Here is a 17,191-nt window from a genome sequence, read left to right on the forward strand (position 1 = left end):
AATCCATGTTGAGGAGGAGAAACACTTTCCTAAAAGCCCCATAATCTGGTCCCTGTGCATGGTGGAGGTAGCTCATATTGTGTTTTGGGGCAATGTCAGACCCTCTGGGTACCTCATCTTGCTTCGGGCTGTGACCCAGCATAACAAAGGGCCTGGCCAAGAGCATCAGCCTATCCTAGTCCCTCTTGGATATGTAATGTCCTTGTAAGACATTACATTTGTCCTCCCAAATCGTGGGAGGGGGAGCCCTAGAATTCTTCCCATGCCCGAGAAGAACAATCCAGAAATGTAGGGCATTTGGTTTCCCAGTATATACTCATGCTTTCCATCTGAGCTCCTGTCCCCTGCTCTGACCACTGCATTCTCAGGGCTCTGTTCGCCCACCCCGGGAAAGCCCCTATCTGAAACGCACAGGGGCATGCTCAGTTCTTGACACGTTTCATGTTTGTTCATTCTGTCTCCCCAGCCAGATTGGGAACCCCAGGATACAGGATGACCATTCTCTGAGCCCTGACTCGGTGTCGGGCAGTCCTCGAGGAGTTCAGAGTCTAGAGGGAGAGATCAACAGGTAAATAAATCATTACAGTAGAAGTCTGATAAAGAAAAAAATTATGCTAAAGGTAAACAGAGGAGTGATATGGGCACAGCTGCCACGTTGCACAACGCCAGGGGCCTGCCAGTCATAACTGGTCGCTCACTAGAGATAATGCAACGAGATGGCCCTGGTCATGTGCAAGCCCAGAGGAGGCATCTAACCCGGCGTTGGCGGTCTCAACAAGTCCCTTAAGGATATGAGCTATTAGCAGAGGCCCGAAGGGCAAGTTTACCAGGTAGATGAGGAGTGAAGGGCACTTGAGGCAGAGCAAACAGCATGTGTGAAGCCAAAGGGGGTGAGGGAACATGCGAAGTGTTAGGAAATAGCAGGAAATACATTTTGGCTGAAGCCCTGGGCACATGTGGAGGAATGCCTAAAGCTTGTTTGTTAAAGTGAGTTAATGAATGCAAGAAAGACTATAATAACAAAAATCATAATCACCCACATTTGTTAGCTACTCACTCTACGCCAAGCACTGTGCGGGGTGGTTTATGTGAATTCTCTAATTTTAACTTTACAACAGCCCCATGAGGGAAGTTCTTTATTATCCTGCTGTCTACAGATAAGGAAACTGAGGCCCAGGAAAAGTTAGTTGACTTGCTCAAGGGCAGAGAGAATGGCAGAGCCAGGGCGGAACCCTGTCCTGGACTCTGGAACCCTGAGCCCTTGATCACTGCTTTTCCTACAACACCGGCGCCCTTAACTTTGGGCAGAGGTGACCCAGGTCATCTGGTACCGACCCAGGTCAGCTCTTCTCAGCCTCGTCCCAGGGCTTCTCCTCCTTGGTATGACCTTAGATGTCAGAGCTCTGAGGACCTCTTCCCTTGACCTTCTGTTCTCCTTACCCCATCTTCTCCCACCCCATCAGTGACTCTGTACCAACAACTTCCCGGTCTGCAGCTTCACCCAGTCTGAATGCCTGCCTGTGTATTTCACACCGTCCTTAACACAACCGATATTTTCTAGTTTGTTCGGCACCGGGCTTGATAGATGATGTGGACCCTGCCCTCGTGAGCTCAGAGTCAGGCGAGCAGATAGAGCTAGGCGAGTGGAATGGAGTGTGTTGGCAGAGAGAGCTGATACCAGGAAAGTGGATCAGTTAGGTCTGGGTTTGGCTGTTGGTACAAAAGCCACAAATCACGACCACGTCACCTGGAAATACTCAGTCCAGAGCTGGTGTGGTAGCTCCGTGATCATCAGAGCAGAGCCCGGTGCTTTCCGTTCCACTGTCCTGTCATCCTGAACATGGTGCTTGCTTCTCATTGGCCGGCATAGCTGCTGAAGCTCTGGTCATCGCATTTGCGTTCCAGTCAGTTGGAAGAAGGAAGATGTGAAAAAGAGCACACTCTCCCTTTATAAATAGTTCCTGGAAATTGTACAAAATACTTCTGCCCAGAAGCTATTGACCAAGCACTTCGTCACAGAGTCACACCTAGCCATAAAGAATTCTGACAAATACCGTTTTTGCTCTGAGCCAGCCCATGGGCCCAGCTGAAAATCAGGGTTGTATGACTGAGGGCAAGCAGAATAATGGATATTAGGGGTCCACTAGTCGTTTCAACCTCAGAAAGTACCCAAAGGACCCAACACTTCACTTGAATTTTGGGGGATGAATCAGTTAGCCAGGCTGCAGAGCGTATTCTTGGAAATGCAAGCGGTTCAAGGTGTCTCCAGCATGGAGTGCACCTTGGGGAGTAATGGAAAAATACAGACAAGATCACATCATCTAAGTCATTTTTGGGGGGTGGGGGGAGTTGTGGCTCATTCTGAGGAAAGAGACACACCTGGAGGTGTGGTGGGGAGGAGCCAACCTGTGTTAAAATTAGTTTTCTCCAGAGATTAACAGCCTAGGTGTGGCTTGGCTTTAGAAGTCCTTTGACTTTCCTTCCCAGGCCTGGAGTTCCAAGAGATGCCAATTTGCAACTGTGGCACACCATGCCACAGATACTCACGGTCACTCACTTATACATCACACCCAGGTTGTGTGGTTCCTGTGTTTGGAGGGCAGAGTTGTTTTAGCCTTAGGAACCTGTGCCTTGTAAGCTTCGATGGACAGAGATTTGGCAGGAAGACTCTGGAAGTTCTGGAGTGGGGCTGCAGTACTGAAGTAATCATTGAGGAGCCAGCAGTGGCCACAAGGCCATTGGCCTCACGAGCCTCCACTGCTGGTCAAAGGCAGGATATTGCCACATGAACTACCAGCTGTAGCATCCTCCCCAGACACATCACCAGGACTTCCAAAGGTTGTGTTTATTTCTCTGGCTTTTTTTTTTTTTTTTTTTTTTTTTTTTTTTTTTTTTTTTCAGACATCAGGGCAAGATAATCAGCTGGGAGAGGAGCGTCTGGCTCTCTAGAGAATAGACCCAACCCCCTTGACGCTGACCTTGTTGCCCTTCTCTGCTCTTGCAGCAAGTAGACAAGTGACCTTGGCCGGGCCACCTCAGAGAGTTCAGCAGGGAATCCTAAATGCACCAGCACCCCCCCACTCCCTAACAGAGCTCTCCAGTTCACACTCCCCCTATTCTATTCTATTTGACACACACGTCAAATAGACCCACCAACACACGTTGCTCACACCAGGTACCCAGATCTACATCTATTGCCCCGCATACAGGAATTCACACACAAAAGTCACATGTACACACGACACACATGCTACGTGTAGATACAGCCCTCCAACTACCCACATCACTTACAGACCTGCACATATCACACACAGACATATACATGTTACACATGATACGCTAACACACCTATTCTTACCATACAGCATGCCACAAATACATCCATCCCTACACATTCACTTACCTATTTACACATCATACCCAGACCCCCTTTGATGTTGGTTCCTGTGTTTGAGGTATAGGACCCCCCAGGTTCCTTCATCCATAGGAACCCTTGCCTTCTGAGCTTTGATGGACAGAGCTCAGGAGGCAATCAGAGAGGAGAAGGGAGTGCCCCTACCTCCCCAACCCAAATACATATATTCAGTCCACAGCAAAGAAGGAAGACTAGCCTTTCCCCCAGTACCCTATGGACCCATGTTTGCCCCTGACGTCAGGGACATGGAGTTCTGGGCAGGGGATCCAGTATGGTGCCCTGGCTCTGCCCCCACTGTCCAAGATGCCCTAGGGACAACAGCCCTAGCCAGAAGCCTGGAAGCAAGGCTGTGCCAGGCCCACGAATGTCATAGTGGCAGGATAGCCCTTATGCAATGGGCACTGTGGAATGTGCAGGGTGCCTGTGGGAGCTGATCCAGTGGACCTGGGGAACCAGTGGAGAGGAAAGGCCCTGGCGGTTATTGACATCTACTCGGTGCCAGGTGCCATGTCTAGACCTCCACAGCATTGTCTCCTATCATCTGCACATCATCTGTCATCCCAGTTTATAGATAAAGAGAATTGGGGCCCACGTTGGTGCTCAAAGCCTCACAGCCAGTAAGTGGTAAGGTCTTACACTGAACCTGGGACTCTGTCCCTACAGCGCCAGGGCCCCCAGCTTAGGTTGGGGTGCCACAGCGAGGCAGCTCCAGGGCAGGAGTGATCCCAGCAGCAGATAGGCCACGTGGGGCTCTATTCTGGTCTTTTTGCCATCTCTCTCCCTTCTCACTGGAGGTACAGATACCCCCTGCTTTTCAAAAGTTTGCATTAAACACGATTTTTGCTTTTACAAAAGACCTATATTAGTACCTTTTTTTGCTAACTGAAGAAATCTGAAGAGGATTTTCGCTTTTTTAAAAAAGATAGCGAATGGCAAAAAGAGCACCCAGTGCTTGTTTTGCGTCAAGCTGTCATAGAAGGAGTACGCACCCCTGACAGTGAGAGTGGCATTGCCAGACTCCTTCCCCGGGAACCACGCTCAGCATCCCAGCATCAAGCCACCAGAGATCTGAACTGTGTCTGTAGGCATCTGTGCTTTCTCTCGATTTATCTTGCACACCCATTAGCAAGACGTGTCATAACGTATCGAAAAGCATATCAGAAAAGCCTAACAGAGGCTACTTTCGGGGTCTGGGAATGCTGAAGATTTTTTTCCATATAAATTAATGGCACTTGCTTCTTTATGCCATTTCAGCTTATGAGAGGTTTCATAGGAATGCAGGGCAAACCTGTAACTGAGGTAGGAGACCTCAGCCCAGAAAAGTGGAGCTGGGGATTGGGAAGGTAGGAAACATGGGGCACCTGCCTGGCTCAGTTGGTAGAGCATGCAGCTCTTGATCTCAGGGTCATGAGTTTGAGCCCCACATTGGGGATAGAGTTTACTTAAAAAAATTTTTAAAAATAATAGTTTTTTTTAAAAAAAGAAAGAAAAAATTTTAAAGGGGGTGGGGTAGGAAACAGATGAATGGGTTGTGAGTTTGGACCCAATGCCATAGACTAAGCCCATATTAGTCCTGGATATTGAGCCAAAGCTGGTGTTAGACATGAGCCGGAGCTACAGCTTGAAGCAGGTCAGAATGAGAATCAGATATGAGTCTGAGCCAGGAGGCTAGACCTGGAGCTGCTACTGTCACTGGAGTGGATCCAGGTCAGCCCTGAGCCAGAACAGAGGGACGGGAGATGGAGGCTAAGGTGCTCCCACCTCATGCTTACAGAATCTCCCCCACTGGCTCAGGTAATTGCTGGGCCCTGAGATGGGATGCACAGAAGCTCACATCGCTCAGGAAAGAGAGACAGGGACACAAAGAACTTTAATCCAAGGCACACTAGACTTTGCTAACAGACTCTCCATGCATCTAGGCCTTCAAGGGTGGCCAGGACTTCAAGCACCAGGATCCAGAGATAGATGAGGGAGATTGGGGTAGGCCAGGTTGGCACTGGGAACAGAGGCCCGGAGGCAAGTGAGCTAGCATCTTATTTCACTGGAACAGACCAGGGAACAGTAAGCATCAGGCTGGCAAGGTTGGTGACCAGAGCCCACAGGACTTGATGTCCTGCTTGGGAATTTGGACTTTATCTAGAGGGCAACAGGACATCATTGGCAAGTTTTAAGAAGGACGATGACAAAAGCCCTTGGGCTGCTGGTGTGGGTGAGGAGCTCAGGGTGGGAAGGGGAGCTGGAAGTCAGGGGGACCTAGGAGGAGGCTGATGTCATAGGGTGGGAGATTGTGAGGCTGATGCTGGGCAGTCACCCAGGACCGGAGGGAAGGGGACGGATGCCAGATCTATAGAGGGGGTATGATCGACAGGATTTGGTGATCACTTTTTGTTTGAGTGTGAGGGCAAGGGTAAAGCCTAAGAGGACACCCAGGGCAGAGCTCGAACACCAGGGAGGTTGAGAGGCCATTGCAGAGGTGGGGTCACCCCCGGAGAAACTACAGGGACAGAGCCCGTGCTCCAGCCTGTCCTCCCAACTTGGCCTCTCACGAGCAGCGTGTCCCTGGCATGTTATTTATGAGGGCTTCTGAGCCTCGGGTTTTTTCCTTCTGCAGAATGGGGAAATGTTTATTTCCTTCATGGAGTTTTTATGAAGACTAGACAAAACGTGTATGATGGTATCTGGCACATGTTAAGAGTCTGTTCATTGTTCCAAGTTCAGCCATGTGCCCCAGCCCAGACCTCAGGCTTCCAAGAAAGATTGCTGGCCTCTATCAGTGACCATCATAATACCTGCTGGTCACAAGGGGTGACCTAGCGTGACTTGCAAGTATCCTACCATGTGGCAGGCAGCTCCAGGTACCTCCTGTCTTCCAATGGCCCTGTAGCTGAGGAGAATGTTCTGGGTGCCCTGTTTGCTTATTCTCTGGCCAGTGAGGCCCAGGTGCCCTCCTCCTCTGAGCAAATCTTCCCAATAGTGCCCCAGAGGCCCATCAAGTGACCCTGGGGGAAGGAGGGAACTTATGAGGGATGCTTAGATGTCCTGAACCAGACTGGAGTCTGGCCCCCCCCCCCCCTTGCCCACTATGGGGGCCTATCACAGGCTCCAGTCAGAAACCCCCTCCCCACCTATTCCTCAGTCTACCTGTGCAAGGAGGTCTTGAGGAGGGGGCCAGTCCTGCAGGACAGAGGCCAAGGCCACCTGGGGAGGCATTTGCAGAGTCTTCCAGGCTCCTCTCCTTTTCCTTTAACATCCTTCTAGTCCCTTAAGCATCCTGAATCCCTTATGTTAACAGGTCCTCAGGGGCCATCCTGGGCCTCTCACTCTCTCCACATACAGGCCTCTTGTGTCACCAACTGTGCCTCCGAAGGCAACTCTTTCTCCTGAGCACCAGACCCCCTATATCCCACTCTCATCACTGACCCAGACTCTCAGACCCCACATGGCTAAACGGAGCTCATTCTTCTCCTCTGGACCCTCAGGTCAATGAATGGGTCTTCCTCCTACCCATTCGCCCAGGCTTTGTCTCCTTTTCCTCCTCTGCACCCCACATCCCAACATTTCTGCACCTCCTCTCCATCTATACCCTACTTCCTGCTGAGGTCTCCACATCTTGCACCCCATCACTTCTGGCCTCTAGCCCAGCTGGGGAAAGTCAGATCTTTTCCTTGCTTCAGGGGACTCCAAAGGCATAAACTGCCTCATTCCGATATGTTTGAGAATTTTTTTTTTAAGATTGATTTATTTATTTACTCATGAGACACACACACACAGAGAGAGAGAGAGAGAGAGAGAGAGAGAGAGAGGCAGAGACATAGGCAGAGGGAGAAGCAGGCTCTCCACAAGGAGCCCGATGTGGGACTCAATCCCAGACCCCCAGATCACACCCTAAGCCAAAGGCAGACGCTCAACCGATGAGCCACCCAGGTGTCCCTGAGAACTCTTTTAGAAGAACATGTTCCGGGAGGCAGCATTTTAAAATCTGACAATCAATAATCACAGCTTAAATACAATATCTGCCTTTCAAAATAAACTTGTCTTGCAGACCTTTGCAACAGGGGGATTGCCCAAGAGGTTTTTTTTCCCCCTTCTGGTGCAATAATTAACACCACTTTGCAAAAGGAATACAAAAATACACTATAAAAAAAACGAGACTGCCTCTAGCATAATACAATAACAGCTTATGAAACACAAGTTTCAAAAAAAAAAAAAAGAAAAGAAAAGAAAGAAGGAAACACACAAGCTCTCCAGACCTTCAGTCTTTTTTAAAGAAGCCAAAAATCTGAGTTTCAGTAAAAATCTCACAAGTTTAAATGTTAGCAATCAGTTTTTAAAAAATTTTGAAACCAGCGTTCAGCCTCCAGCATGCAACTCTGGGCCCCTCCAAGTGTGTCCTCCACACTGCTCTTGAAATGATCTTCTGCAATAATAAAAATTATCTTTAAAAAAAAAATCCTACACTTGGGGGCACCTGGCTGGCTTCATAGGAAGATGATGCGACTCTTGAGCTCAGTTCAAACCCCACACTGGGCAGAGAGATTACTTAAAAGTAAAATCTTAAAAAAAAAAAAAAAAAATTCCTACACTTAATACACCAAATGCATCACATGCAACTCACTTAATGCCACCGTCTGCATGCTGAGGCCCGTGCTGGGTCGAGTAATTTGCCCCAGTTACACAGCTAGGGAGGGAAGGAGCCAGGATTCCAGCCCAGTCCTCCGGCTGCTTGGGACCCTGGCCTGTTTTTGCGCCCCAGCTCCTGCCCCAGCTTAATAACCGAGGATGCATAGAGACATGAAGGCAGGCGCAGCTCTCGTGTGTGCCGGGTTACCCCCTGGCCCTGCGCCCACGCCGGGACCGCGCGCCGGGGGGCCGGGCGGGCCAGCGGGGAGCGGGGCTCGCACAATGCAGGTGCCGCCGCCCCCTCCCTTCCGCCGCTTTGAGGCTCCGGGACAGCCGGGCCGCCGCTTCCTGCGCACAGCCCGGGCCTTCGACGTCCGGCTGCCGGCCCTCCCGCCCCCGAAGTCCCAGCCCGGGAGCCGGGGGGATGGGGGCACGGAGGAGGCGCCCTTGCCCCCCTTGCCCCGCAGCCAGGGCTTGGCGTCCAGGCCGCAGGGCCGGTTTGCAGGCCCCCAGTCCACCCCCCGCGCCACCACGGGTTTGGTGCCTCCTGGTCCGGCCTTGGCCCGCCCTCCCTCCTTGACACGCTCGGAGCCAATTTAAATCCTGCCCCCCACGCCGTCCCTCTGCAAGTCCGGTGGGAACAATAGCTCCTGCGCCGCGGAGCACCTTCCAGGTGACTGAGTCAGGGGCGGAGGCCTTTGCATGGATAGTCTCATGCGATCTTCACGGGAGCCCAGCGGGATGATTGCTCTCATCCCTATTTCACAGGTGAGGAGCCTGCAGACCAGGTTGGTCAAAGGCCTCTGTCCTCAGGCCGCCTGGCGACGGGGTAGCGGAGCCCGGATCTATTGGACTCCAGCGGGTCTAGACTTGGTGCTGCTGCGGGGCTGCGCGAAACCGCTCCAAGGTTCCGGCCCAGGGACCTGCACCTGTCCTGGGGACACCAACCAGGGTGGGTGTTTCCCTGGCCCTCAGGCAGCTCCCCATCTGATGGGGAATGCTTTCTAGTGCTGGATGATCTAGAAACTCACTTCGTCGGGATCCCTGGGTGGCTCAGCCGTTGAGCCCCTGCCTTCAGGCCCAGGGCATGATCTTGGAGACCCAGGATCGAGGTGACATCGGGCTCCCTGCATGGAGCCTGCTTCTCCCTCTACCTGTGTCTCTGCCTCTCTCTCTATCATGAATAAATAAATAAAATCTTAAAAAAAAATAAAAAGAAGAAAGAAACTCACTTTGTTTCTCTGCAGACAGAAAGGCCAGCCTGAGCACTAAAGCATAAACAGGTTTTAGGTGGAGGGGGAACCCTGCACAAAGACTGGGCTGAGACTGGGTGAGGAGCTCCGGGCCCAGCAGCCACCACAACACAACTTTCTGCCACTGTACCCCTTCTCTGCCTGCTGAAATCAGGTGTTTCATTCATGGGGACACCTCTGAGTGTATCTGTGTTGGCAAGCCCACCGGAAAAGCCCATCTCCTCCCCACAAGGCCTGATGTGGGAGAGGCTGGGCAGTGATGTCCTGGCAAATATTTAGCAACTGGCACACGATGGGGGGTGGGTACCCCGATTTGTAGCATTTGCGAGTTTCCATGGAGCAAATATTCCACCATGGTCAATATCAAGCTACTGCAGTTGAAACTGGACAGTAACACACCATAACAGATCTGATAGATGATAGGAAAACCAGTAAGCAATGATGAGTTTGGAGTCTTTACTACTTTTGTTTTTAATATAAGTGTCAATTTATAGACTTTAATTCTTTTTTTTTTTTTTAAGATTTTATTTATTCCTGAGAGACACAGATTGAGACAGAGAGGCAGAGACACAGGGAGAGGGAGAAGCAGGCTCCACACAGGAAGCCCCACATGGGACTCGATCCCTGGACTCCAGGGTCACGCCCTGGGCTGAAGGTGGCGCCAAACCGCTGAGCCACCCAGGCTGCCCAGAATTTAATTTAATGACCGTGTTTAACAACCAGCTCACAGGATTCCCGTAAGTGCAACAATTGGATCTCAAGAGCGGATACTTGCTGACTCCAGTGCAACATTGAGCCAAGGTCACCCAGGTCCCCACGCCAGCAGCTCCAGGCCTTCCTCCAGCCTCAGGGCTCCTACACACAGGATTCCCCATCTCTAGCCTGGGTTTCCCTCTAGTGGACAGAAGAGTCATTCTAGGTGATTCTCTCCTACCTGTATCCAGAGTTCATGGCCCAGAGGGTGTGGATGAGGCTGATCGTCCCTCATGGGAAAAGTTTCCTAATGGGGGTCCATATGGTTTCAAAATTGTCCTCAAGCACTAGACACTTGGCATCCCTCTTCTCTGAGAGGTAGCACCAGGGAGGCCCTTTGGGCTTCAGCCATTATCACAGTCTCTAGAGTTTTTCCCAAGTCCCAGCTCATCCCCCAGGTGGCAGCTAGTACACTAGCGCTTCATTCAAGTTTGGAGAACACCCTCCATCAGGTCTATCTCTAAGGAGGCGAACTGCTTTTTCTGTTTGCATGAGGAAGTAAGCTTTCACATAACTCATAGCCGACAGGGAAACATATGTGTTGGGCACATGAGAAAATAGAGTCACTTAGATATAGAGCTGGGGCTCAGGACTCCCTCTCTTGCATTATGCTTGGTCTCTCTTCTTCCCGAAGTGATCTTTCCAAAGCATAGCTGTATCTGTCACTTTTCCACTCACAAATCTCCTATAATTTTCATTGCTCATATCTTCAGCCCAAGCTCAGGCACTCAAGCCCTTGGTTGAGAACTCATCTGTGTTGTTTACCTTAAATTGCCAAAGAAGGAAAGAGAAGAAAGCTGATCTTTTAAAAATTCTCCTCTGGGCCATGCACTTTGCTAAACACTGTAAATACAGGTTTCTCCTGCTATCTGAAAGTTGAGGGTAGCTATGAAATCCTTCATAAGCCCAACTAGCATAAAGTGAAAATAATCCCCATGTTCTGAAAGTTCACATTATACTCTTTGCTTTTATCAAAAATTTATATTAGTACAGTAGAGACTTAAAAAAAAACTAAATCCTCTTCTGATTTCTTTCTGTTAGCAAAAACAAATACAAATATACTTTCAAAAAGTGAGGGATACCTTGTAGTATCTTATTTCTCCAGTAATGCTGCTAGATAGGGCATCTTATGGATGAGAAAACTGAGTGTCAGTACCAGCTGACTTGGTGTGACACAGCTTGCAAACAGAGAAATTTTATATTCAGCCTACTTCTCTTTCTACTTGAAAGCTGCTCTTGTCATTTTAGGCCTGGCCCGCTCCCCAGGATGGCTTGCAGAGTGAGGTCCCAAATCTCCAGAACCATTTTCTCACCACACTCAAAATAAGGCCACATTCCTTAGGGTTCTAAGAAAAGGACTGCTTTTCATTGAAACTCAAGCAGAGGTAATAGAGCCACAGACAAGGGATAAGAAACCAGATTTTTATCTGATTAAATTCTTCCGGTGCTGGTGCCAAGGTCTTTCCTCTCCTTCCTTCCCCTACCTTCTCCCCAACTCTCCCTTCTCAACCTCTCTCACCTTTATCTCCTTAACTTCACCTGGAATTCTAGACATCTCTAAGGTTCAGATCCAATTTCCTTTCTCCAGAAAACTCTCTCAGAGCATCTGGCTCAGGAATCTGCCTAATGAAAGTGAGAGTTGTTGCAGCTTGTAAGGAAGAGGAGATTTCTGGCTAAACATGAGGATTGATCACACGTGTTTATCTTGACTCAGTCCTGAAACTTCATTAAAATAGTAGTAAGTGGATTGGGGGGAAAAAGTATAAACTCACCAAGGAAGGGAATGACTGTATTTTAATGATCACAGGGTTTCCTTTGGGGATGATGAAAATGTTCTACAATTAGTGGTGATGGTTGCATATAAAAGAAAAGAAATAAAGAAATGGGAGAATCTGGACCCCTGCCTCACACCATAAACAAAATGAACTCAAATGGATCACAGACCTAAATGTAAGAGCTAAAACTATAAAACTCTTGGGAGAAAACAGGAGTAAATCTACATAACCTTGGATTTAGCAATGGATTCTTAGGTATGATGCCAAAAAGTACAGCAGCAAAAGAGAAAATAGATTAATTTCATCAAATTAAAAACTTGTGCTTTAAAGGACATTGTGAAGACAGTGAAAACACAATTCACAGAATGGGAGAAAATATTTGCAAATCATGTATCTGATAATGGTCTAGAATCCAAGACACTCTAAGGACCTCTTACACTCAATGACAAAAAAGATAACCTGATTTTAAAAATGGGCCAAGGGTGGGGGGCTCCTGGGTGGCTTAATTGATTAAGTATCTAGCTCTTGATTTCAGTTCAGGTCATGATCTCAGGGTCATGAGATGAAGCCCTTTGTTGGGCTCTGTGCTTGGGTGTGGAACCTGCTTGAAATTCTCTCTGTCCCCCATCCCTCATTCTCTCTCTCTCTTTAAAAGAAAAAAATGGGGGCAGCCCGGGTGGCTCAGCGGTTTAGTGCTGCCTTCAGCCCAGGGTGTGATCCTAGACACCTGGGGTCAAGTCCCACGTCGGGCTCCCTGCATGAAGCCTGCTTCTCCCTCTGCCTGTGTCTCTGCCTCTCTCTCTCTCTCTCTTTCTCTCTCTGTGTATCTCTCATGAATAAATAAATAAAATCTTAAAGAAAAAAGAAAAGAAAAAATAGGTAAAGGATTTGAATAGACATTCTGGAAAGAAGATATACTAATGGCCAATAAACACATGAAAAAGATGCTCAATATTATTAGTTGTTAGAGGAATGTAAATCAAAACCACAATGAAATACTACTTCACACCCATGAAGATGGCTATAATAATAATAACTGAAAATAACAAGTGTTGGTAAGAATGAGGAAAAATTGTCACCTTATGCTTTACCAGATAAGAAGGTAAAATGGTGCAGCCACCGTGGAAAACAGTTTGGCAGTTCCTCAAAAAGTTAAACATAAAGTTGCCATATGACCCAGCAATTCTGCTACTGGAATATGCCCAAGAGGGGCACCTGGGTGGCTCAGTTGGTTGTGTCCAACTCTTGATTTTGGCTCAGATCATGATCTCAGGGTCATGGGATGGAGCCCTGCATTGGGCTCTATGCTCAGGGGAGTCTGCTTGGGATTCTCACCCTCTGCCCCTCTAAATAAATAAATAAATAAATAAATAAATAAATAAATAAATAAATCTTTAACAAAAAAATTTAAAAATATGTAATAGTCAAATTTTTTAGATTTTTAAAAAGATTTTATTTATTTATTTAAGTTTTTATTTATTTATTCATGAGAGGCAGAGAGAAAGAGAGAGAGGCAGAAACACAGGCAGAGGGAGAAGCAGGCTCCATGCAGGGAGCCCGACGTGGGACTAGATCCTGGGACTCTAGGATCACACCCTGATCTAAAAGCAGACGCTCAACCACTGAGCCACCCAGGCATGACATCAAGGTTTTTTGTTTTTTTTTTTTTTTAAATCAATAGAAGGATTGGAAGTTTAGGAAATCTCCCAAAAGGTGAAATGAAACACACAGAGATAGAAATGAGAGACAAGATAAGAAAACGGTAGCAGGAGTTTCAGAAAGAGAAGGAAAAAGTGGAAGGGGGAAATTTTTCAAAAATATAATTAAAGAGGTGCCTGGGTGGCTCAGTCGGTTGAGCATCTGCCTTTGGCTCAGTTCTTAATCCTGGCGCCCTGGGATCAAGCCCTGCATAGGGCTTCCTGCTCCTCAGGGAGCCTGCTTCTTCCTCTCCCTCTGTCTGCTGCTCACCCTGCTTGTGGTCTCTATCTTTCTGTCAAATAAATAAATGAAATCTAAATATATATATAATTAAATATATATTATATGTAATAAAATATATAAATATATACTATAAATTATATATAATTATATATGTTATATATATAATTATAGAAAAAATATATGTAATTACAGAGCAAATGGGTTTTCAGATTAAAAAGCTTATGGCAAAAAATGCAAAAAGATCCTGCAATGCAATTCTGACACTAACTTTCAGAGTTAGGCCAAACTTCACAGGCACGGTTCTCCATAAGACTGCCCTCATTTGAGACAGCAGCTGCAAGCTCAGGGTTTCCCAGGCCACCAACACTCGTGAGCAACTGGCTACAAATTTATGGGTTCCCACTACCGTTTCAGGTTTGATAACTCACTAGAACAACTCATAGATCTTAGGAAAATGGTATACTAATGGTTATAGATTTATTGTAGCAACAGGATACAAATCAGGACTAGCAAAAAGAAGAGACAAGGTCTTGGAGGGTCCCAAACGTGAAACTTCCAATGTCTTCTTCCTGTGGAGTCAGAATGAGTCACCCTCCCAATGCATGTGTGTGTAATAACATATACAAAGCATTGTTAACCAGGAAAGTTCACCTGAACTTCAGTGTCTAGTTTTTATTGGGCTTCCATTAGGTAAATAAGACTGGTTGAATGTGATTGAACTTGGTCTCCAGCCCCCTTTCCCCTTCCCAGAGGTCAGACTGATATCACTTGACCCAAAGCCCCAACCCTTTAATTACATGGTTGGCCTTTCTTGCTTGTCAATTACTATCTTGGGTCTCTTAACTATCTGGCTATCCAACTTATCTAATTTAACATATCTTAAACTATCTGGAGGCCCACCATGAGTAATCCATTAGCAAAAACTATCAGGGCCCATTATGAATAATAAACAAAGTCCTATTGCTTGGCAAATTCCAAGGATTTAGAGGCTACTTTCCAGGGACTGGAGACAAGGGCCAATCAACCGGTTTATTATACGACAGACCCACACCAAGGCATATCAGTGAAAAAATTTAGACTGTCAGAGACGAAGAGTGTACCCTAAAAGCCTCCAGAGAGAGAAACAAGCCATCTGTAAAGGTTTACATTTCAAATGATATCAACCTTGGGTGCCTAGTGGCTCAGTCAGAAGAGCATGTATGTGATTCTTGATCTTGGGTTTGTGAGTTCAAGCCCCACATTGCGTGTAGAAATTACGTAAAAATAAATTTCGAATGATCTCAACCTCGATGGCAACACTGGTTGCTAAGAAACAGGAAAGCAGTACATTTAAATTTTTGAGGGAAAATTATTTCTAGTTTGGTATTCTATACCCAACCATACTATCAAAACCAAAGACGAAGGTATAGTGAAGACAATTTCAGAAATGCAAAGTCTCAAAAATTTTACTTCCCAAGGACCTTTTCTCAGGCAGCTGCAGTAGGGTGTGTTCCAACAACGTGAGGAAGTAAATCAAGAAAGAAAAAGCAGGGATCCCTGGGTGGCACAGCGGTTTAGCGCCTGCCTTTGGCCCAGGGCGCGATCCTGGAGACCCGGGATCGAATCCCACGTCGGGCTCCCGGTGCATGGAGCCTGCTTCTCCCTCTGCCTATGTCTCTGCATCTCTCTCTCTCTCTCTCTCTCTCTCTCTCTGTGACTATCATAAATAAATAAAAATTAAAAAAAAAAAAAGAGAGAGAGAAAGCAATGAGTACCAGAAAACAGGGAAGCCAACACAGGAGAGAAGCAAAGGGGATTTCCAGGATAATGGTGAAGGGAAGTTGCTGAATAAAAATTGTGAAGTAGGCCTAGACTCAACCAGTAAATTCAGATTAGAACAGGAAGCTAAAGGGTTCTAAGAGGTAAGTTTCCAAGAAAAAAATGGAACTGATAGATTGATTACTGGATGGGTTTGACCACATGAAGTGATCTTTGTAGCTCAAGTAAAAAATGTGTAGGGTCGAATTCATAATATGTAAAGAGAAATCTGCACAAAAGAAAAAAATGAAACAATTTAACTCTGAAAAAAAATGTGCAAGAAAGGAAATGTAGTCATAGGTGCTCCATAGTCACATAGTCAAAATACTGTAAATATTTAATATTTAAAAATCTAACTGGAGAATAAGGGAAGGCCAAGTATGTGGAGGTGGGAGGGGAAATACAAGAGCTACATCTTCTATTGTAGAATGTCAATAGGAATTTAAAAATCAGGAAAAAATAGATCATATTGGTCAAAATATGGAAGTAAATATTAGGAATAAAAAACAGCTAAAAGAGTAGTTGCCTTTGGAGACTGCGAATCAGGGGTGGTGAGGGCAGGGCAGAAGACTGCCTTTTTTTTTTTTAACCTTATCACCCACCTATTTGATTTTTTTAAGACCGTGTACACGTACTAGTTTGATTTAAAATGTTTTAAGAAAAATAAAGTAAAAAATTGAATGTCCCTAGGGTAGCATTTGTTATCTTGGAGAATTCATATCACCAGCCTGGGTCCGGATATCACCTCAGAAAACAAAGCTGTTAGCCCTAAAAGCAGGAGCATCTCTATGGAACAGACACACATTAACCAGGCTCATGAGACCAATATTTCAAATCAGATGCCAATTCATTAATTTATAAGGGGAAGCAGGGCTTCGAAGCCAACTAGATAGATCTTCTTGTTCACTGGTGAGTGCATTCTCTCCCAGTGGGCGGATCTACATAGGGAATAGAGTGATTTTTAGCAGGTTGCTTGGTGATCCAAAGCACAAGTGAGGTGGGGCGGGGCGGGGGGGGGGGGTGAACTGGGTAAGATTTCAAAGAATGAGGCCTCCATCTCCCTTGTTCCTGGACCAGCATCTTTGTCCCCAGATAGACACTCTGGTGCTTGCCTTGACAACTCATTGCTCTCTGCTTCATTGGCTATCCACACTGCTCCTCACTGGCACCTTCTTTCTTCAGCTGCTTTAATACCTTTACTCAGGAGGTGCCTGGGTGGCTCAATCGATTAAGAGTCTGCCTTCAGCCCACGTCATGATCTTGGGGTTCTGGATGGAAACCCCCCGTATCAAGCCCCATATTGGGCTCTATGCTCAGCGGAGAGTCTGTTTCTCCCTCTCCCTCTGTCAATGCCCCCACTCCGGCTTGCTCGCTCTCTCTCTCTTTCAAATAAATAAAATATTTTTAAAAACACCTTTGAGGTGCCTGGGTGGCTCAGTCGGTTAAGTGTCTGCCTTTGGCTCAGGTCAATGATCCCAGGGTCCTGGGATCAAGCCCCATGTCGGGCTCCCTGCTCAGCGGGGAGTCTGCTTCTCCCTCTCCATCTGCCACTCCATCTGCTTGTGCTTGCTCTCCCTCTCCCTGTCAAATAAATAAATAAAATCTTTAAAAAACAGTACCTTTTATTCAGGTTACAG

General features: G+C 47.0%; 1 protein-coding gene across 19 annotated transcripts in view; it reads left to right on the forward strand.

The window, feature by feature from the left end:
* MYCL (MYCL proto-oncogene, bHLH transcription factor) overlaps positions 1 to 17,191 on the forward strand; it is a 100,855-nt gene that overhangs the window by 74,599 nt on the left and 9,065 nt on the right. For 14 of the 19 annotated variants that reach the window (XM_038557783.1, XM_038557781.1, XM_038557797.1 and 11 more), the window contains one exon: positions 467 to 568. Coding sequence is in view for 1 of the 19 variants with exons in the window: in XM_038557780.1 (XP_038413708.1) it covers positions 8,738 to 8,803 (66 nt within the window). In the remaining 18 variants the exon portion in view is untranslated. Of the gene's footprint in view, positions 1 to 466; positions 569 to 8,506; positions 8,804 to 17,191 lie in introns of those variants that run through there. The other 5 variants (XM_038557786.1, XM_038557792.1, XM_038557793.1 and 2 more) reach the window with 2 other exon arrangements.

This window comes from Canis lupus, chromosome 15 (genome assembly GCF_011100685.1).
Source record: "Canis lupus familiaris isolate Mischka breed German Shepherd chromosome 15, alternate assembly UU_Cfam_GSD_1.0, whole genome shotgun sequence".
NCBI lineage: Eukaryota > Metazoa > Chordata > Mammalia > Carnivora > Canidae > Canis > Canis lupus.